General features: G+C 51.4%; 1 protein-coding gene across 2 annotated transcripts in view; it reads right to left on the bottom strand.

Annotated features, from left to right (window-relative positions):
• Nucleotides 1–7,821: 7,821 nt before the first annotated feature.
• The window catches only part of tle3a (TLE family member 3, transcriptional corepressor a), a 20,718-nt gene continuing 6,130 nt past the window's right edge, over nucleotides 7,822–22,409 (bottom strand). The window contains exons 6-21 of one of the 2 annotated variants that reach the window (XM_084671495.1): nucleotides 20,413–20,475; nucleotides 20,091–20,195; nucleotides 15,158–15,362; nucleotides 14,743–14,750; nucleotides 12,988–13,110; nucleotides 12,837–12,887; nucleotides 12,520–12,672; nucleotides 11,926–12,058; nucleotides 11,639–11,808; nucleotides 11,416–11,489; nucleotides 10,406–10,655; nucleotides 10,015–10,262; nucleotides 9,678–9,825; nucleotides 9,438–9,588; nucleotides 9,206–9,282; nucleotides 7,822–8,376 (exon numbers count right to left, since the gene is read on the bottom strand). In XM_084671495.1, the coding sequence (XP_084527621.1) occupies nucleotides 8,269–8,376; nucleotides 9,206–9,282; nucleotides 9,438–9,588; nucleotides 9,678–9,825; nucleotides 10,015–10,262; nucleotides 10,406–10,655; nucleotides 11,416–11,489; nucleotides 11,639–11,808; nucleotides 11,926–12,058; nucleotides 12,520–12,672; nucleotides 12,837–12,887; nucleotides 12,988–13,110; nucleotides 14,743–14,750; nucleotides 15,158–15,362; nucleotides 20,091–20,195; nucleotides 20,413–20,475 (2,067 nt within the window). In that variant the 3' untranslated portion in view covers nucleotides 7,822–8,268. The remainder of the gene's footprint in view (nucleotides 8,377–9,205; nucleotides 9,283–9,437; nucleotides 9,589–9,677; nucleotides 9,826–10,014; nucleotides 10,263–10,405; nucleotides 10,656–11,415; nucleotides 11,490–11,638; nucleotides 11,809–11,925; nucleotides 12,059–12,519; nucleotides 12,673–12,836; nucleotides 12,888–12,987; nucleotides 13,111–14,742; nucleotides 14,751–15,157; nucleotides 15,363–20,090; nucleotides 20,196–20,412; nucleotides 20,476–22,409) is intronic. The other variant, XM_084671496.1, reaches the window with a different exon arrangement.

The following is a 22,409-nucleotide window of genomic DNA, read 5'->3' as shown; positions in this document are numbered from 1 at the left end:
GAGTGGATTAGCCAAGCACACTTTAGAAACAGCAGCCAAGCATGCAAGTCATTCCTGTGGATGAAGAGATGGCTCTGACAGTCCAATTATTCAGCTGTGCTTTTAAAAAAGAAAGAAATAAAGAAAGAAAGAAAAAGGAGAGGAAACCATCACAGCAGAAATATCCACTACTGGGGTACCGGACAGCAAAAACAGCACTGACAGGAGAATTGAACATCTTGTTAGCCTGAAGCTGAAATGGATCAACACTCATGAAATAACAGTGATTACAGTTTATCTGGTGGATTCTGGCAGAGATACAGTGTAAGCCATGGAAGGAAGGGGACCATTCAATTTGAAAGGGTGGATGTGTTCCAAGAGGAAGCTGATCTACTTGGCCACCTCATTCAGAGACTCAGAGAACATTGGCTGGTGTGTCACATTCCCACCAGCCAGCCAGCCCACAGTGCTGTAGTATTTGGCCACACACAGGGAATGGATTGATTCTGAGGAAAGCACCACACGTTAAGTTTAGGAAGCACCAGATGTGATCTCTTGCCAATACCAGACCAATTGACAAAGTGCTTCCACTGTTGTCAGAGCAATCCCAGCCATGTTTTATCCGTCGAGCAAGCCTCACAGGCTACTTAGAGCAACGGAGGAGGCTGTGGTTGCTGAAACATACTACCACTTCCTGAGAGACCTGTTCTCATCCTCAGCCTTCCTCCCCTCTATCCTCTCCACCCCTCCTCTCTGTAGGCTAGGAGCTCTGGGGGCTTCTAATCCCTCTATGTAATTGCTGCTCCCTGCGATGGTCAGACCATCTCTCTGTAAATCAGATTAGCTGACCTAAATCACTCTTGTTTCTCTGTACCCCACCAAACAATTCCTTATCTCCACCCAGAAAGCTAAACAACACCCAGACACCGCTCCTCCAGCCTCCCTCCCCAAAAGACATGGCCTGTTTATTTGATCAGCGAAGAAAAGCAAACATTTTATGCATGATACATAAACAGTGGGGGCAAGGGCCGGGGAACCAGCATGGGTGGGCTGTCTGAGGGCATGGCCAGAACAGGGGATGAGGCTGGGGCTGGGGCAGGGGCTGGGGCTGGAGCAGGGGCTGGAGCAGGGGCTGGGGCTGAGGTCAGGGCTGGGGCAGGGGCTGGAGCAGGGGCTGGGGCTGGAGCAGGGGCTGGGGCAGGGGCTGGGGCTGGGGCAGGGGCTGGGGCTGACTTCCTGACAATGCTGAATATGGAGATAACCAAGGCCATCCCATTCACAGCTCCCAGGCATTAAACAGGGAAAGAGGCAAGCAAGGAGCAGCCACAACATGAATAATGATATTGCTCAGTGCTTAGTAAATAAAGGTCACTGCACATCATAGAGACATATTACTCCTCTCTGGGCTGCCCCTGTCCCTCCTCCAGATCCAATTTCTTCTAGGGGTCATACATTTACAACAGTGGGGAAGGAGGGGAAAGATGGAGGAAACACAGCTCTTCAATGGGAATAGAGACAGGCTAAAGTAAAGAGGGGGAACAAATGAGGTCTGTGATCCTGCCCCCCACCCTCCCCCACTCCCCCTACCCAGCCCCCCTTCTTATCCCTCCCCAGCCCCAATCAGCCTGAACCGCGGCTTTCAGTGCGACAGCCAGGCCTTTGTTGCTGTCTGAATAGAGGTTAAATATCCCTTGAAATCAGAGCTCTTTGGCTTTCTGGACGCATAGTCAGAGTCCCAGTGCCTTTCACATGCTAATGCAAGTGTTTTTTATTTCCTTTGTAACCATGGTTAGACAGCGGTATCATGCTGAAGGGCGATGAATAAAGCTGGTGAAATTGGGCTTTTTCACTGCTTATTTTTTTTCTCCCCCTTCTCGTCTCTCTCTCCCTCTCCCTCTCCCTCTCCCTCTCCACTCCTGCTTTGGTCTCCCAGTTTCCCGTCTCCCTCCTTCTCCTTTATCACCACCTCTTCGAGCCAGGCCGCATTCCACCCCCTCCTGCAGGGGTTTAAGAAAGCACAGATGGTCTCTTCTGACCTGCTATTCATCATTGTGTCAAAAGCTTTGTCAGAGCACTGCTCCTGAACAACACGTTGAAGCATTTTGTTTGTTTCCATTGACGAGGCCCGTTAATTTCACAGCCGTCTCATTAGGCTTAAACCAGCCCTTAATGTCTTTTGTTCTCATTAAATGGCTAATTCTAAACATGAACAACCCTGACAATGACTGCTGCTTTGAGCCAAAGCCAGAAAGCCCTGCTCCTGACACAGATGTACTGGAGCATGAAACAGGCAGGTAGAGAAAGAGAGAGCATAGTGGAGAGAGAGAGAGAGAGAGAGAGAGAGAGAGAGAGAGAGAGAGAGAGAGAGAGAGAGAGAGAGAGAGAGAGAGAGGGGAGGGGGTAGGCAATAAAGGGGGGGAGGGGTGAGAGCCAGTGAGAGCGAGGGAGGGAAGGGTAGCCATGACAAAAGCCTCTGTTAATTTGTAGACGCCCTTAACACTAGGCATGGATGGCAACTCATTAACTGCTTGCAGTTTTATTTTTCAGCCAGGGGATCAAGTGGTCCTCAGGAGAAAGGTTGCAATCATCTGGTGCTGGCAGAAGCCAGCACTCAGCTCTGAATAAAAATGAAAAGAAAAAAATACCATACTAGAATAAATCAAAATACAAATTGGAACAGAGGGGGGAAAATGAAAAGCCAAGACGACTAGGCAACAAGACAGCAATTTTTCTATTGGAACCGTGTTCAGACACCCCCAAAAAACATAATCTTGTTCCTGCACTCCATTATTGCAGTGCAAGCTGTCATTATGGCTGAGGATGTATAGGAGCCTCATAATATCCAGAGATTGGTAGTTTGTTAGACAGGACTGTACAATTTGCTGCAGCCTTGAAGGATCCTTGAGCTTCTCTTGACAATTTGCCGAGGGAATTGCCAGAGCGTTGCCTTTGTCTTCTGGAGACACAGGGGCAATTATCCAGTCTCCAGTAATGTTTCCCTGACTTTAATCTCCTGGCTGAGAGCGGAAAGCAGAATGGCTAAGGTTTCAGAGTGCCTCTGGGCTCTATTAACACACAACTGCTGTTTTTGTTCAGGCCAGCCAGCCAGGCATGCAGGCAGGCCGGCCGGCAGCAGAGAGGGGTGCAATCTGACAGGCAGGCCTCCCATGGGCTTTTAGAGAGAAAACATGATTATGTCATAATACATTTTCAAAAAGAGATCCATTTGAAAGATTGCCCCTCTGTCTTTCCAATCTAACATGATTCAGCTCTAGTCAGACTCAGTGGTAACACTTGGAATGACAAATGCATCATTGCACCAAACAAGACATGGATATACATTTTTTTTTACCTCAGCCAGGAAATGCTATTCCTAGACAGGTGGCTTCACGGATAATGGAGGATGAAGAAGAAAATAAATCATCACAAGCTACAAGCTTGAGAATATTTGTTTTCAATGTTAGCATTTTTACTTTGTATATTTATGTCCGTAATGTTCCAAAAATGCAATAATTAGCACTTGAACATATTACTTAACGTCGGGCACACTAACAAATGTATTCTTGAAAAAACTAGACTGAACCTCAAGCAGTATAGTAAGAATTGTAGCTTCACCGAAAGTAAGCATTTTACTGTGTGGATGAGGACAGCACTTAGTCTCACAACAGAGTATTTGGGGTGAGCCCTTCAGGTTCAAGATCACACACCCACTCCATCTACTCCTATGTTCAAGAGGTCCCTAGAAGCCCGGAGACAATGATGGGCAATCTTCTGATCAAAGCACAACCCTTCACACAGCGGGCTGTCTGCACTAGACCAATGACAACTAGGAGGCCCTAGGCTAACATCGCAAATTGAGAATTGATCTCTTTGTATGAAGGGAGAGGCCCAGTGTATCCTTCAGAAGGCTGAGTTGCGTGGCTCACTGCCTAAGGATAAGAACAGGTTGTCACGTGTCACCTCCATTCTGTCACTGAGGCATGTAGAGACAAAGGGCTATTCGAGAAAAACTGGTTGCTTGCTGAACAGAACCACCTAATAATAAGGCTTAATGACCAGAATGTACTTTGAACACAATTTCTGTTGCCTTTTAAGTGTCTGCATGTAGACATAGGGGAAAGAAAAAGGGAGATTCTTGCTCCAAACATTTAAACAATACACATTTCCTTCTGTAATTAGTCTTGTAGCTTTTAGACCTCCAGCTGTGCCCAAATCAAAGAATGTGTGAACATATCATTAACATGTTAGTTTAATGCACATAATAAAACGGCACGTGTCTTGATCTTAACATTAGAGAGAGTGCTGTTCCTTTCTCAGGGTATACGTATCACACAAATCGAATTACTCTTGATATTCAATTACTGTGATTCAGAAACTTCTCGGAATGAATACAAAGGACAGCACACGGACCTGACTTCTCTCAAACCCATTTGTCGAAGATGGTTTTATCCAGAGAGGCAAAGAGTAGTGTTGTGTAACCTTGTTATAATGTAATAATGTAGTATGTTTGGGCCTCTGTTTTGCCAGAAGTGACCAGACGCAGAAGGAATGTTCCTGTGTCATCCATACTACCGCACGCCAGGGGCCCGAGCTGACCAGTGAGGTCCTGTGCCTCGCTAGCATGTCCATTCCTCTGCCCGTTGCCCGAGCTCCCTGGAGCTCATCTGGGCGAACAACATCAAGTCTCCATGTAAAAGGTCTTGTGAACATCAGTAGTCTGAACACTGAGGCGGCGGCAGCAGCAGCAGCAGCAGCAGCAGCAGCCATGGCGGCAGCAACAATCCGGTCCTAATCCAAATGAGTCGTGGGCTCCCGGGTGTGTTCATCCTGGACAGGGGTGATGACTGCTCTGCTCTGGTGTGCTGCTTATCTGCTGTCAGTGGCCCGCCTGCTGTACAGGCCCCGCGTTATCAGGGCTCAGCCTGCTCAGGGATTGGAGGGCTTGGAGAAAGTAAACATAGAACCTGTCCTCTGCTTATCTATGCCGGGAGAGTGAGTGAGAGAGAGGAGGAGAGGGGGAGGGAAAGGAGAAAGATGAAGAGAGTTCGATGGAGAGAAGGAGAGGAAGAGATAGAGAGAGAGAGAGAGAGAGAGAGAGAGAGAGAGAGAGAGACACAGAGGATCTGTCCGTTTCCATGACAACGCCCTCCCCCTCTGGAGGAGGAAGAACCCTGGTGGTCTTTGTGTAATGCGATTCCACTAGAATGCACTGTGGATTAGAGCTGCACTGCCTCCAGGCCCCAGGCAGGGCAACAGTAAAGACATTATTACCCAGATCAAACGCTGTAATCACTAGGCACTGGGGGCTTTCACATCCATTGCAGATATAATAAAAAAAAAAAAAAAAAATGGGACTGGCAATACTCAGGTGATTAGGGGATTATGATTCTGCATTTCAGTGCCAGTCCCTCTCTATTCAACCCCCCCCACCCCCATCCCCCTTTCTGTGTTTATTGAGTGGAAGAGATTCCATCGTCCAAACGAATCTGCCAGAATTCTGGGGAGGGGGATCCATTCCCAGCTCGCCGATCAAGGACACCGAGACGTCGACAGACACGGGAGTGCACTTCAGCGTGATAAGACCCCGCGACAAGTAAGGAGGTGCCGTGTGCCGTGGTTCATAGAGTGCCAAATGAGATCTCCCTGGTCTGGGTTCTTCTTGGATGTAAACCTCTTGGGCCACTCTTAATCCCAGAGAACACGTCCCTAAAAAGAGCAGACCGCCGTGGGCCTTCACACGAGAGCCCGATGAAAGCTCTCCACTCAAACGCAGATCCGCAGACGGCTGTACAATGACCTCCTCAGTGTCGTCCGGCTACGGTGGCTCTCGAAAGCGCCAACCTTTCATCTCCAGATATTCCACTGTTTGATTAAGTGAGGAAGAGAAAGCTCGGCCCGGGCGGCGAAGGCTGACAACCGAGGCACTCAGGAAGTGCACACTTCAGAGATGTGGGAGGGGGGTGGAGGAAAGAAAGACTATAGTCTGTAACAAACGAACCCGTGAGAGCAGAGCACGGCAGCAGCCTCCATGCTGAAAGCATCCGGTCCAGCTTTTATAATCCAACAACAACATCCCTGAAGAGGCCGCCAGCGCGAGGAGCTCATAGAGGGACCTTAAGAGCCCGAGTGGAGGGACAGGGGCATTCATCTCAACCCACCCTAAAGTACTCAACCGCCAAAAGGCCACTCGAGAAGTGAAGAGCGGTATTTTCTTCTTTCCATGTACGAGTTTCCTTTTAATCGCTACCGTTCCCCTCAGAACAAGGCGCGAGTTTAATATTAATGCCACTATGCCGAGGCGTTCCAAGCTGCCGGTAAGCAGGTGTGGAAAGCACCGGCATCATGACGGCTGACAGTAATTACACCTCCGCCAGTGACAGTTTTTAAAGTTATATAAAGTTCAAACCTCAAATATGAATGGAGACGCTCCATTAAGTGCCAGGAAGGCTCTGCCCCTCAACCAGAACCAGAAGGGCTCTAAACCCCGGGGAGATTCCTCCTGTGCTCCCCCTGTCCTCTGCTTACCCCAGGAGGTTTGTATGTTTCTGGATGCACTTACAGCCATTTACTGCTTCACTTCCATGTACGCTCAGCATGTCTGTGCATCAGCGCTGGAGCCAGGTCCTCTCGCAGAGCGACCGGAGATGTTTCCTGTTTTCAAGGGAACGGAGTGAAGCGGAACCGTTTAGCTCTGTGGACACACAACACAGGGCGCGTCCTCTGTAACTGGTCTATGACAGGGCCTCTCATGCACAGTCACCCACGACGCCGGCTTGTTTTTTAAACATACCAGCTTCTCTGAGGCTGATGTAAAGTGCAGATTATCAACCAAACCGGTCATACCGTCTTGCATGCTCGTGTTGATGTGTTTGAAGAAGCTACCAAAAGACGAATTGTATCACCGGAGATGCTAGAGACCGTTTCTGAAGAGAAAGTCTTTTTTTAAATTTTATATCAAAAACAGTTTATTGAAATATCAACAACTGTACATATCCTCAGTGATGATGACAGTTTGCTACATGATCTGATGTGTCTACGAATAAGAGATCGTTCAAGCCGGCCCACGAGAGGCCGGGACACAGGCGCATCATGGAGTGGAAAAAAGTAAACAGAGCATATCAAACAGGAACAAAGTTGTTAGACTGGTTTGACTACTTCGGTGTAACCTTCGCATATCAGTTACCGTACAGGCAGTCAAAACAGCTAATCAAACTATTAAAGACTGATGACTTGGGATGAAGCCATGGTGAGCACAGAACAATTTGCACAAGCAGGTTATTGGACAGTCAATTGAGAGCATAGACCCTCCCCCCCGCCCCCTCCCCCACCCAAAGCACACCAATGATCTTCCAGAGGGCCACTTGTGCAGAGACGCACCATTTTTACAGTCAATCTAGCAGCTGTGTTCCTTGGTGTCCTTTTTTTTCTCTAGGATTCATTTGATCAGCGGACCAGGGCCGTCAGACACAGATAACTGACAGGCCTTCCCTCCACCCATTCCTGGTCCCAGATTTCAGCTTCTCCGATGGTTCAGTCTGAAGACATGGGCATTTCCCAGAGTTCTCCACGGTTACAATCCAGAGAATCTGTACAAATGTCCCGGTTACGTGGTTTAATAAGCAAAATCGTGTTTTTTCCAGGGAGAAAAATCCAAATTAGATTTCCGAAAAGGTCAGCCTGGAAAACGAACTTGAAAAAGGCAAGAAAAAAAAAGAAAAAAAAAACTGAAATAGAATATCCTTTTACAAAGTCCTAATCTAATTTCCATCCCCCAGGGGGAGAACTGAGAATCAAGGAGAGAACAAGAAAGAACCATCACAAGCGTAACTGGACACCAAAATATAAATCTATAAAAGGCCTTTTATTACTCCATTATGTACACTTTTCACAGGACCTCCGGAGAGAAGCTCCAGAGCAGAGAGCCGCCGCTCGTGAAGTCACGGATCTGTCCCGCCGTGTTCAAAAAGACACACACCCAAAAAAACAACAACAAAAATCCAACAAACAGAAAACAGTGAGACAATATTTTCTTCACTAGTGCCTTGGGAGCTGTGTTAGTCGCATGAGTGACGGAGAACAGAGGCGGAGAACACAGCTATCCTGGGCCATAGATGTGCAGTCTGGTCCGGTCCAGTCCAGTCTGGCCCAGCCAAGCTTCGTCTCCAGTCAGTTCACCCAGGGGGCTGCAGGCCACATCCATGCTGTCTGTGAGGAGGGGGTAGATGGGGGGGGGGGGGGGGAGTGTCCTGTTCCTGAGCAGGACACGCTCCAGGCCACGGCAGCTTCCATCTAGTAGATCACCTCGTACACAGTAGCCTTCTTGTCACCGGAGCCCGTCACAATGTACTTGTCGTCCGCTGAGATGTCGCAGCTGAGGACCGAGGAGGATTCCTTGGACTGAAACAGGGAGAAGAGCTTTAGATGGGACGCAACCTTTTCTCACAGGTCCCATGGCATGCTGTTTTTGGATGCATATAGGCCTTAGTGGTCCCCTAATACTGTATCTGAAGTCTTCCGAAATTCAGCATTGGTGCAGAATTACAGCCACTACGAGCAGGACCGCAATGACGTCAGGACGTGCCATTTCTGTGTCTGTAGCTTTACATGCCATGAGGAGGAGAGAGGCGGGGCTAACTGCCATGCTTTGGTCGTTTGCGAGCCATGACGTCTCGAGAAAAAAATAATATTGCGCTTGCATGGTCTTAGCTCATTTTCTCATTGGCGGGCCCAATTCTCTGGGCGGGCAAAGCAGAGAAAGGGGAGGTAACCATTCCTCCTTATGACGACATAAGAGGAACATTTTCAAATCGGAGCGTTTGAGCTTTCATTTTCTCAAAGATGGAGAAGAATACCCAGGGCTTGGTTTACACCTATCGAAACCACTGGGGGACCAAAGGCAGGCTAGGGAAACTCATATTGATGTTAAATAAACTCCTAAAGTGAAATGTTCTTGTCATGGGACCTTCAAGACCTGGGCATGCTCCATACGTATTAAGTTAAACGCTGACTGCAAGGCTATGTTAGATTCTAATGACATCCAATCTCCACCCTGATTGTCCTCCTCAAACTGAACTCGTCTGGTCAATATTTCAGGTTGGGTTTTCACTGATAGCACAGGGCCTGTCAGGGCAGCGGTCGCCGTGCCCTTCCTTACAGAGACTATCTGGGCCCCGGGCTTGAGCCTGTCTGCATCCCCTTCACAGACAGACTGGATCGATCTGCATACCTGGAATATGCTGGCGCCGTAAGGAGTCCTCCAAGCGTTCAACAGGTTGTCCTTCCCAGTGCTCACGAACCATTTACCTGGAGAGGACAGAACACGGAACATCATCAGGCCACCTTGGCACGGTAATGGATCTAAGAGCTGCACTGCCTCCAGTGACCTTTACAGGAAGAAGACACCGAAGCAAAAAAACTAACAGCAACTAGGGGAGGGAGGGGGGAGGGGCAGTCCTCACCGCAGTAGGCGAACTTGAGGGAGAGGACGCAGCTCTCGTGCAGGTGCAGCTGGTACTTGTCAGGCTTGGTGTGGTGGAGCACCTCCACGTTGCTGCTCTCCATGCCCACAGCCAGCCACTCGCCCGTCGGACAGTAACCCAGGGAGAAGATCTGGCCAACGGGACAGACGTTATTGAGCGGGATGGACTATTGCTGTGTGTGTGTGTGTGTGTGTGGAGGAGTGGGACGACGACAGGTACCTGGGAGGTGAAGTCGTGCTGTTGCAGCTGCCTGCCCTCTCTCAGGTCCCAGGAGCGCACCGTGTTATCCAAGCCGCCGGTCCACAGCTTGGTGCCGTCGTGGGAGATGTCGATGCAGCTAGCACCGTCGGTGTGGCCCTGGAACTGCCTGTGACACACAGAGAGAGAGATAGACACAGAGAGAGATAAAGAGAGAGAAGCCTCTTAACATGCTCAGACTCACAAACGCCACATGTGACAACTCTGCACTCCATCAGTCCAGCGTGAAGCCTTCATAGCACTGCTCATGTGGACGGGGGGGGGGGGGGGGGGATGGGGGGGGAGATGTGGGACCCACCTGACCAGGGTCTGGTTGTGGAGGTCCCAGACGGCGATGTTGCCGTCGGAGCAGCAGGAGAAGCAGACCTTGGCGTCGGGGCTGATGGCCAGGGCGTAGCAGGCCGGGGCGGAGGAGGTGAGCTCCGCCTTGATGCGCGGCGTCTGGGAGGCCAGGTCCCAGATGGTCAGCGTGCTGGCCTCACCGCCCACGATCAATGTGCGGCCGTCTGGCAGCAGCTTGCAGGAGCGGATGTAGTTATCCCGGTTCTGTGGCAGAGGGGAGGCCAGTGGGTGGGGGAAGGGGGGGGGGGGAAATCAATACAGGTACATGAGGTCTGGGCATAGATACTGGGGTTCTTCCATATCCTGTTCAGCCTGTGTGGAGGCGTGCAGTGAAGACGGCTCCTCACCAGACAGTCCAGCTGGGACACGGGGCTCTTGCTGCCCGGCTGGCTGATGTCCCAGATCTTGACGCAGCCCTTGCCCCCCGTGTAGACGTGGCGCGTGGGGTTGCTGATGGTGACGGCGCACACCACCTCGCCGTGGCTGAGCGTGTTGATCTGGCGGGCGTGGCGCGGGATGCCCGGGCCAATCAGAGCGTCGGGGGGGAAGGGCACGGGCTGCATCTGCCCGTCAGCGCTGACGTGGAAAGAGTAGGCCCTGGAGAGAGGAGAGAGAGGAGAGACAGGAGAGACAGGAGAGAGAGGAGAGACAGGAGAGAGAGGAGAGAGAGGAGAGAGAGGAGAGAGAGGAGAGACAGGAGAGAGAGGAGAGAGAGGAGAGAGAGGAGAGACAGGAGAGAGAGGAGAGACAGGAGAGAGAGGAGAGAGAGGAGAGAGAGGAGAGACAGGAGAGAGAGGAGAGAGAGGAGAGAGAGGAGAGACAGGAGAGAGAGGAGGGAGAGGAGAGACAGGAGAGAGAGGAGAGAGAGGAGAGAGAGGAGAGACAGGAGAGACAGGAGAGACAGGAGAGAGAGGAGGGAGAGGAGAGACAGGAGAGAGAGGAGAGAGAGGAGAGAGAGGAGGGAGAGGAGAGAGAGGAGGGAGAGGAGGGAGAGGAGAGAGAGGAGAGAGAGGAGGGAGAGGAGAGAGAGGAGAGAGAGGAGAGAGGAGAGACAGGAGAGAGAGGAGAGACAGGAGAGAGAGGAGAGAGAGGAGAGAGAGGAGGGAGAGGAGAGAGAGGAGGGAGAGGAGAGAGAGGAGAGACAGGAGAGACAGGAGAGACAGGAGAGACAGGAGAGAGAGGAGAGAGAGGAGAGAGGAGAGACAGGAGAGAGAGGAGAGACAGGAGAGAGAGGAGGGAGAGGAGAGAGAGGAGAGAGAGGAGAGAGAGGCCTTCAGTTGGCTGACAGGGGACACGGGACTGAGACCGAGAGAGAGAGGGTGACACGCGGGGGCCCCAGGAGAGGGGGGACACTTACGGCTTGCCCCCAGAGATGGAGGTGAGGCTGGCTGGCAGGCCGGGAGCTCTCATGTGGGTGTGCGGATCGAAGCCCTGGAAAACGGAGAGAGAGCACAGCTGCCGTCAGCTGCACGCACATCTCCCCTCTAACATGGCGATGCATGGAAGCCCAGAGAGGTGTGCGAGGTGTGCAGGAGGAGAGGATAGGAGGGGGGGGCGGCAGCGTGCGGGGGGGGGGTTACCATTGGCGATCGTCCGTAGGCGGCGGCAGCGGCGGCGCTCATCTGAGGGGAGATGTGGAGGCCTGCGTACGGGCTGGTCAAACCGCCGTTCATGTCCGGGTGGCCCATCATGGCAAAGGGGGTAGGGTAGGAGCCCGCGATGGACAGGGGCGTCCGCAGAGCAGGGGCAGCTGGCGAGAGAGAAGAGGGGGGCGGTCAGTCCAATACAGAGTCCAGCCACAAGCAGATGAGACGCAAACCAGGCTGCGAGCAGAGTTCTCGGCTTGGCCGGCTGTGAGAGGACTCACCCAGAGCCTCCATGCCTGTGGGCTTGCCCAGGATGGGCCGCAGTCCTGGGGTGGTGCTGGTGCCAGGGGTGGGGCCCTCGCTGCGGGGGGTGGGCGTGTTGGACTTGAGACCAGGTGTTGAGGACTTGTCATTCTGTACCGGGGGGGGTGGGGGGAGGGGAGGGGAGGAGAGGAGAGGAGAGAGAGAACTGAGGTCACAAACCAAAAGCCAGACACAAACAGCACTTAATCCTGTCTCTGACAAGTCCTGCTGAGCTCTATACTGCTATTTATTCCAAACCCTATTACTTCTACAATAGAGATTTTTTTCCCCTCATCCCTTGCTGCCTTTGGTTTAATCTTGTTTCTAAGGGGGGCGGGGGGGTAGATCCTGGAATAGTTAAATACACTGAGCTATTAAGAGACAACCTGGCTGATCCTGCTGCAGGACATTATTATCCCTGACGGTTAGTCATGTACTTAAAAAGCGGCCGAGGGAACAGACAGTACTAAAGCCACTGAAGGGCCTTGGTTGGCTGTCCCACATTTGCACCACGCCCCCTTCCATTCCCCTCCCCCCCCAGTAGTAACCCAGTGCTGGGGGGCTGCATGTACTTGGCTGTGCTCTTTGGTCTTGGAGGACGGCGTGCTGCCAGAGGAGGCCACAGACGCCGGGCTGGTGGGCGTGTCCTTCTTCGGGGGCCGCGGTTTGTCGATGCCGTTCTCCGGGGGCGAGTGGGCGGGGCTGGCCCGTGGGGTGGCGGGGTCCTGGGGGGGGGGGGGGGGGGGGGGGGGGGAGACAGACACACAACGGGGTGACTACACGGCTGTATGCTTGACGTGGTGCACTGAACGCTGACATCTTCAGGTGGACAACGTCCTATTTCAACCCCGCCTCCCCCCCCCCCCCCCCAATCAAGTGGCGCCCTCACCTCGTTGGACACGTCGACGACCAGGTCATCGCTCTTATCGCCGTCGCTGTCCTGTGGGAGGGGAGAAAGGGGAAAGGGGTCAAGAGATCGGACTTCCATCGCCTGGGTCGCCGAGCTCGTGTTCAGGGCCCGTGTGTTGGTGGGGACGTACGTATCGACTCATGCTGTCCTTCTCCTCCACTTTGCGTTTCTTGGAGTCCATGTTGTAGTCGGAGGAGCTGCGGTGTTTCTCGCTGGCCGTGCGCAGGCTGTCCGAGGGGGATATCGAGTTGTTCTGCGAGGACAAAGCGCACACAGGGTTTACTACAGTTCCAAGAACAACCATGGAGCAGTATCCCCCCGCCATGCCAATGTGCATTCAGGACAACCGGCTCCAATCCAAAACACAGGAAGCATCCAGTCCCAGAACCAGAGAGATGCCACTGATTCTTAACAAGCCCAACTGTGAGACCGCTCCAGACAGTACCCTGACACCAGCCAAGCTTCGTCTCGCACACAGGCCTGGCCCTATACGGCGGGCAGAATGAGCCCTTATCTGGGCTGAAGGGGGAGCTTGTTTTCGTGGGCTCCTCTCCCTCCTCCCCTCTCACAACTGGACAACAAACAGCCTCACAGGGACATGAGCAGTGTGTGTTGGTGCTGAACAGAGGCTCTTTCTCTAGAGCCAGCGCCGCAGAGCGAGACAGAGAGGGGGGGGGGGGGGGGTGAGAGAGAGAGAAAGAGGGAGACAGATGAAGAGAGCGAAAACAGGAGAGACCCGAGAGAGGAGGCGGAGAGCGAGAGAGGATACATAGAAGGGAGAGAGACAGAGAGAGGCGTGGGCAACGGCCATTGATTGCTGTGGCGTGCTTGGGCACCATGTCAGCTGCACTCGGCTTTTAACGGCAGGCCTCTGAGCGGAGAGATAAAGAAGGAGGGGGAGGAGGGGGGGGGGGGGAGGTCTATATCCTGCCAGTGGGCACAGCAGCGTGGGACCAACTGGTGCTTCTCCTCAGAGCCGGCCCACACAAGCTGGGACAGCTCACTCTAAAAGTCAATATGCTGGAGGGGACCAGGCAGGTGTCCAACAGGCCTTTACGGGAGTTCAGCTGGCCTGTCAACAGTCCAAGTCTTCTTCCCGAGTCCCTTGTCTCTTCCTCTGAGGTCCAGAGCTCAAACGGCAGCCCAGTGGAGTCGACAGAGGGCGATGGGACTTGCTGTCTGGGCAAAGGGCCACTGTCTCTACAATGGCTGACCTTTTCAAGAGATGCTTAGCGTGACTCATTAACCAAAGTCACCACTATGCTATCAGATGACCTGCGCGGCAACAAAACAGTCCTGCTAATCGCCCCAGGAGTTCCATTTCTTCAGACATGACTGCACCCATTCAGCAGGCTTAGCCGACAGAAACACAATCTCGCAGAGCCCCATCACGAGCCATCAGAGATCACAGCCATTCAAATAAATGCTTTAGCAGGTGGGGGGGCGCACAGGGTTGGAGAACCAAAAAGGATAAATAAAACAATTCTGCATTTGTGCACATAAATATTTATCAAAATGCCGGAGAGGAGATGGAGGACTGGTAAACAAGGGAGACACTAGAAGGGATCAGATCAATCTTTTAAGTCCAAGCCTTTCTTTAATTGTGATGAAATTACAGAGCTGCTAATCTCTCCAGCGTGATACAAGTCATTTCCCCTCTGGATTAAATGCACATGGGCTTATATTGCAAACCTCATTTCCCATTAATCATTTTATTGAGCGCAGATTAGGATGCTGGCTGAACAGGGGGCTTTAGTGCGTTTTTAGCAAGAAATCTCACTTGACATTAACGGTGAATTATGAATGGAAATGCTCTTGATTTTGAAAGCATTCTCTTACATGCGACACAAACACACACACACGCACACACCACTGGAGGACTCACCGTGCTCTCTTATTACAGGAACCAGCCATGGAAGGGGGAGAAGATGATTAGCCAAGTCATGCAAAGGAAAACACAAGTCAGTTAGCATATCATAACAGATGCTGGTGGTTAAGTGAGAGATTTGCCTACAGGGCTTTCTTATCACGGTGTGATTGGAGCCGTTGAATAGCTTGTCCAGTCATGGGCATGAGTATGTACCAGCTCATTACCCACACAGAATGTGAGCAGACAGGATATAGCTCTTACCTAGGGGACCTTGGAGCATGGACTAACTCAGTTTCTCCAGATGAATCATTCCACCCCCCCACCCTCACCCCTTCATGTTTTTACACTGTTATCACGCTGTCAGTCACGTCATCATGAAAGCTCTAAGGAGTCTGGAGAAGGGCCCCTCCCTCCCCCCCCTCGTCCTCACCTCTGTGCTCCAGATCGTGGTGGTTCTTCTCGTCCTTCACGGGCAGGTGGGCCTGGCTGCCCAGGGCTCCCAGGGCCAGGAGGCCGGAGCCCGCCCCTGTCACCGGGGGGATGCCTGGGGGCTGCAGGCCCGAGGGGTGAGGGGGCAGCTGGATGGGAGGGCCGTGGGCAGCGTGGGAGAGGTGCTGTGCCTGGAGCTGCTGCTGCTGTAGGGGGGGGGGGGATGGGGGGGGGGGGGGGAGGGGGAGGGGGAGGGGGGGGGCGAGACGACACGAGACACACCACAAGTGGGTCATAGGGAAAGAAAAGAGAGAGACGCCATGCACTAAACGCCAGCTGATCAGTTAAACCCCCCATTTGCGCAGCGAGGGGTGGGCGAGTATTAGCACATTCACACATCTATTAGCGTCAGGATCAAGAGAGCAATCCCTCTCAGAGCTATTTTCATACCAGGGGGGGGGTTTACCAGGGGAGGGGGGGGGGGCAATAAGCCTCAGATGTGCTATGAGGAAAATACAAGTTCTAACTAACGACCGTCAACTGCTCAACACGTCGGAGGCAGGATACTGGGGGACGTTGGCGGGGATGCCGGGGAGGAGAAGAACTCAACTCAGCAGAGCTAGTTCAAGCTTGGATTAATCACTGCACAATGGAAGCCAACGACAGCCTCCTCAAGCCAACCGTGCTCGTCAAACGAGGAGGTAGCATTCTGCTCCATGTAAACTAGCATATTTCACGGTGCCTGAGCTGTCAGTGAGTTGGTCAGTAAGCTGGGGGGGGATTTCTGACAAGCGAGGGGGGGGGGGGGGTCCCGGAGGAGGCACGGAAATCTGTCCGTCAGCCTGCGGGGGCTCAACAACCACCCGCTCTTTAAAACCCTCCACAAAGCAGCCGTACATGTCAACTCCCTTCACATTCACTCGGGTGGAATCGCAGCACGTGAGTAAGCAGCCACAAACCCAAACTTCGACAGATCAGATGGTGGTGAGTGCCAGCAGCAGCTGCTGCTGTAGCGGGTACATGTGGCTGGCCGGCGCATCAGGCAGCCGACACCAGGGCCGGCCCCCGCCTGGCACAGAGTCAAGCCTCCAATACTCCCCCATCAATATTTGAAAGGCACAGGAAAATGGATGGGAGTTAAAAGGCACTCAGTATGGAAGTAAGCAGTTTAAAGCAAGGTTAAATAATACTTAGCCAAGCCACCAATAAAGACATCCACAATTTATTACAGTCTACAAGCCAGCTGAATAATTCAGATGCTATTATGGCTCGATGCCTCTCTCTCTCTTTTACGAGTCTGGTTTCAAAGAGTGACCATTTCTGGTCACGTCCAGAACATGGGGGCCGTCGTAATGGATGGAGGAACCTATCAGAGACGTGTCATTGTGTGATGCATTGGCCTTCACTTGGTTATCAAACCCACTTCACATGTGAGACGAGGAAATATTACTTTTTCATCAAGCTTGCACACATACTGGGCGTGCAAGCTGACAGGGCACAACAATACCAATATGTCCATCAGCTGTCATTCCAGAGGGAGGGGGGAGGGGTAATTGCTTCTAGATTTTCACATTATCCACACCGCAGGTAGGGTTGAGAATGGCTATAGAGCAGGGTGTCACAGGGGAGATGAACTTGCAACCTTCCCCTCAACTCCGGGGCTGCCAATCCAATTATAAAATGTGCATACAAGATTTGTGTGTGTGTGTGGGTGTGTGAGATATGATATTAGGTCCATGAGGGAAATTAAGCAGCCAGTTTGTTGGCAGGGGAGCCCCATCCCTGCTCATTGTGCTTAATGAGGCACTGATGGGTAATATGCATGGCTGATCAGCCACAGCCCTCATTATAGGGCCACAAATAGAGACAATAATAAAGCAAGAAAGGGAAGCCTATTCCCTCTAATTCAATATTCCTAGATAAAGACCAGCTCTTTGTGCTCATCTTTATTTCACTGTGTGAATATAGCAGCCAGGCTCATTTGTCGTTTTTTTGCTCAAAACGACTTCACTTCGGGCCAAAAAATGGCGAAACGTCATGGGCACTTTAGCAGTTCCTGGAGGAATAGCATGCAGCATGCACAAGCCCCTTCAAGTTCCTCTCTGTGCTAGCAAGCCCAATAGCTCCAGCAAATGCTACAGGGGGCCATCTTTGTGTAACACTGACCATGAGAGCTGCTGGGTAGATAGCCTGCTGCTGCTGCTGGGGAATGGATGGATGGACGGACGGACGGACGGACGGAGGGAGGGAGGGAGGGAGGGAGGGAGGGAGGGAGGGAGGGAGGGAGGGAGGGAGGGAGGGAGGGAGGGAGGGAGGGAGGGAGGGAGGGAGGGAGGGAGGGAGGGAGGGAGGGAGGGAGGGAGGGAGGGAGGGAGGGAGGGAGGGAGGGAGGGAGGGAGAGTGACAGGTTCAGTCCTATGTGTAACAACCACAGATCAGGCTACATGCATGACAGACGCTAATGAGCTAGAGGTTCCAAGTGCAATCATCACTGTAAAAAATGGCAGCCCACTGAAAAGCTCGGACTATACTTCCATGGGTAGTAATTATGTTTAGCACAGGACTTATTTCCCTATAGCCCCGTCAGCCCAAAATAAAATGGTCGTCAACAGCTAAATGCTAATGCTAGCTGAAAATGAACTCAACAACGGAAGAGGATACTCCAAACGCATCCTTCCCCTGACGAGATAAACATGGCTGGTTGACAGCCATGTGGCCAGGTCCATGCTAGCAGGTCGCTGGCTCTCCACCAATGAGAGAGCGGTCTGATGTGGAGGTGCCCCAGCGGCAGCCCCTCACCAGCACCAGCTGGCCTAGATGCATCCTATTACCGGCCCTCCCGTCCCATCAATAAGACATGCTGCTGGCTCCGGCTCTCTGGCTCCTGCTCTCTGGCTCCTGCTCGCTGGCACGCTCCCTTCACCCCACCTTGCTCTACAATATGCATGAGGCCTTTGGCGTGTCTACAGAGCCACTCCTTCATGAATTACTAATGGCTACTAGGCATTCGCCCCCGCCCTCCCCTCCCCCCACACCGGGGTGTGCAAACAAATGTACTCAATGTTTCAGAACAAGGGATACAGACAAATTGGGCCATATACTGGGAAATCACTGTGAAGTTACCCCCCCCCAACCTTGGACATTAACCTACATTTACCAATAACCGCTGACAGTGGGCAGATAATGACAGTGGTTACAACTGACTCGAGCTGTTCAAAAGGTTAAAGAAGAATTCCAAATTAATTGCAGATCAATTATTTCACCCAATAACAACACGACACAGGTAAATTCCATGCGACAGCCCTGCTTACATGGTGAAGGTGTAATCAAGACATTGCTCTGTAGGATTTAAACTAATAACACTACATCACCTAGGACAATCGAATCAGAGCCATTTCTGGAAGCCATTACCCAGGAGTATAAAGTCACGGGGGGGTCATTGAATTTCAATATGGGCCCTCCGACAGGCAGTGCAACATGCCTCCTGTACGTGTTAGCGAGCTCAATGAGAAGGCAGCTAAGGTCAGAGCAGGGTGAACTGGTGTCATAACAAGATCGCTGATAACATGAGCTTTGATTGGGGGAGGGGGGTGGGGGGGGGGGGGGTGGGACTAAAAGGGCTGGTGTTGGTGATCAATGAGGAGCAGATGGCAGGTGAGCTCTGCACTAGGCTGCACGCTGTGTGCTGCTAGAGAGATGAGCTGCCCCAGTGATGGCTGATTACTGACTGCGTGAGTGTGTGTGTGTGTGTGTGTGTGTGTGTGCGCGCTTGTGAATACTGTCCAGGGCTCCAGCAGTACATTGTGTTGTTCACCTCTACCCCCTCTCCCCTGCCTTCAATTCCCACAGCTATCCAGGTCAGCAGTGAGAGATGAGCCTCCTGGTTAAAACCACGGCCAATTAAAGCAATACATACAGCAGGGGGGAATCTCCAGAGATCTCTGGCTTACGTTTATAATTACACAACCAGACAGTGACGATGCCACTGAGACAAGAACAAGAGCCAGCAGGCCTGACCCGCCCAAAACCCTTGCTCTTCAGACAACATAACGCAGTACAACAATAACACAACCTTTTAACAGTCAAATGAATCCATGACCAGGGAAAACCTGCACTTTGAGGAAGGCTGACCGTGTTCCGTTTTCTCTGGGTAGTTGTTGACTGTATGTGGTCTAAGTCATGGAAACATAAACAGAATCAGGGGAGTCATGCGAGCCAAAACGCTGGTGGGCACATTTAGAACGTGGGGCATCAGGGTCCTTCTCCAGGTCAAGAAACAATCATGTCACAATGTCTATACATAGATATATAGCATCAGTAATCTCCCACTTTATATGGGGGTAAATATTGTCTATTTATTTAGAGATGTTTGACCATTTCTGGTGCCGTTATGGCTGTTGAAGACGATATTCGCTCATTCCCTCTCGTTTACACTAATAATAATAATAATAATATATTTTATTTGTAATGCACTTTACATTTACATTTAGTCATTTAGCAGACGCTCTTATCCAGAGCGACTTACAGTAAATACAGGGACATTCCCCCCGAGGCAAGTAGGGTGAAGTGCCTTGCCCAAGGACACAACGTCAGTTGGCACGGCCGGGAATCGATCTGGCAACTTTCTGATTACTAGTCCGATTCCCTAACCGCTCAGCCACCTGACTCCCTCACCTGACTCCCACATTTAAAGCAAATCTCAAAGTGCTCCAACACTAAACCATCTCCGACACTGCTGCCCCTTCTCCTGAAAAGGAGCTAAATTTGTGGTTTTGTGACTTTCATTTATCAAACCACTTCATTTTGTGGAGCCCCCAACCTTGAATGGCATAACGCCCCTGAGCAGAATGTTTTCAATCTTTGTGCGTGCGTGTGTGTGCAGGTTTTCCACAGGCCATGGAGGTGTAAAAAGGTATAAAAGGAGGTATACACACGGTGAGGGGCAGATTGGGAAGTCCACGTACCCCGATGATAGCATTCAGCTCAGTCATAGTCACCTGCTTAGCACGCTCAACAGCCTGGGCAACCTGCTGCTGGTGCTGGAGGAACAAAACACAGCTTAATGAAGGACACTTCAGAACTGACAAACACACATTGGATATTCACTGCATTCCTGCCTTTAAGAGGCCAACACTTGGCATGCACAATTATTCATTCAAAACTAACCTTACATTTTTTGGGGTGTAACTTTAAGACTACATAACCGCCACCTTTGGCGTGTGTGACATTGAAAAGTTGACCACTTGAAAAACTCACCTCTTGTGACAGAAAAGGCATAATTTGAGCTAAAATTGCGTTAAGCCTTTTGGCAATTTCCGTCTGGAAAAAAAAACAAAAACACAGAAACAGAAAAGCAAATTTAGATCTTCAGCAGAGCGACTTCATACAAACCACCCCCCCCCCCCTTTAAATGTTTACACCCATTATGTCAATTACTGCGGCAATCAGAACTGCTTGACTCGACATCCTCTAAACAGCATGATATTGACATTTGAAATAGTTAAAACATTAGGAGAGCCCAGGGGGATGGAGCACAGCTGTGTGGAGAGTGCTCTCCAAACTGAGCGGATATGAGCAGAGCAGAGTGTTGCTGTGTTAAGAGCATCCTTTCCTCACTGCTTCCTCTTATCTCAAACTCCACTGTCTGCTGCAGTTAACCTCAGAGTCAAACCACGGGGCACCCTCTTCAGGAAATAACTCAGACCTACGCCAGACTGCACGGTCTGTTTATTTACATGGGCTGTCTGAAAAATGATGCCGTGGGTTGTAATTACAAGTGCTACTATTGATTAAGCTAACTGTATAGGCAGGCTACGATGGGCTTTGGGTCACCCATCACCGGTCTGGGATCAATAGCACTGTAACCGTATTGTGGTGTTCCTCTGCTTAAAGCCTGTTTCCTGTAGTCCCTGAATTTTCTTCAAGCCCTCCACCCCCCCCCTCCCTCCCTCCATCTCTCCTCCACCCACTCCTGCCCCTCAGGGCTCCCATCAACACCAGCAAAGGGCTCAACCTCCATTCTTCTGTCTGTCTCCTCACTGCCATGGCAACAGCGGCAACCCTATCTTGCTGGGATCATTATGCAAATCGCACCTCTGCTTGACCGTAACAGGTTTTAAAATCATATTACGTGCTTGGAGGCCGGTCATTAAATTGAATTTTCAGGCTGTCGATCAGATGAACACTGCAGCTGAATGGGGGGTGGGGGTACAGGGAGCAGGGAGAGAGGCGAGCCCCCCTTCCCTCAAACACCAGCAGGCCTAGCCCCCTTCCGGAAGCTTCACTTGGAAGCTGGAGAAAATGAAAAAAAAATGAAAAAAAAATGCCAAAGCTACATCATCGGTGGAATTTATGAGCTGCAGTTCAACGCAGGGCCACTGCGGAACACAAACACATCACGGTGATTCTCTCCGATTCTTCATCGGAACGCTATGCTCAGTGTACTCTGCAGGGCCGGCACACATATTTATCACACGTGGCGCAAATGCCTGGCGCTTCTGGCAGCAGGATATACTGCTTCCCTGAATACAGCCATGGAGATGGGAGGGCGGAGGGTGGGGTGACGCCCAACAGAACAGACCCCTCCAGACCCAGCCTGCAGCAGCCAGATAGCCATCACAGCTCTGGGACTGAGCTGGACATAGCTTCAACAACAGAGCATTTGGCAGGAGCCTAAAGCTACCGATATTATGTGATGTATCACTGGCAAGGTACTTATCAACTCCAGACTTAATACATCGCCTGCTGTTGGAAATAGACAAAAGTCCCTTGTCTTCTGCCATAAACCAAACAAACCCAAAGCTCTAGATCTCATAACGAGATGAAAGGGATGGATGAAGATATGTAACAAGCACGAGCATTAATGCTATACTGTGAGTGCTCCGATAAGAGCTCTACAAGGCTCTTGGAAATGGTTAAAAAGCTGCTGGCTTGCGTAATCCTTGTTTGTTGAGATAAGCCATGTCAATAGCAGTCGAACATTTGACAGGATTTGTTAAAAGGCCTCGACCGCACAGAGTACATTCCTCTGGGACTCGGTGTCATGGTGACAGCTGGCTTGGGGAGGTCATGAGGTGACCCGTTCAACAACTGTGTTTTCCTTTCCACCCCTCCCTGGTCACAGTTCAAAACATGCAAATATACGTGGAAAACGTCCATAAAACTCCTCACTCCAGTGAGCCGAGAGATAGACAGAGAGAGAGACAGAGAGAGAGACAGAGAGAGAGACAGAGAGAGAGACAGAGAGAGAGACA

This window comes from Hypomesus nipponensis, chromosome 14 (genome assembly GCF_054491055.1).
Source record: "Hypomesus nipponensis isolate SF chromosome 14, ASM5449105v1, whole genome shotgun sequence".
In the NCBI taxonomy this organism is placed as follows: domain Eukaryota; kingdom Metazoa; phylum Chordata; class Actinopteri; order Osmeriformes; family Osmeridae; genus Hypomesus; species Hypomesus nipponensis.
The sequence above is the reverse complement of the archived record's forward strand: the minus strand, read 5'-3'. Positions and strand labels throughout refer to the sequence as shown.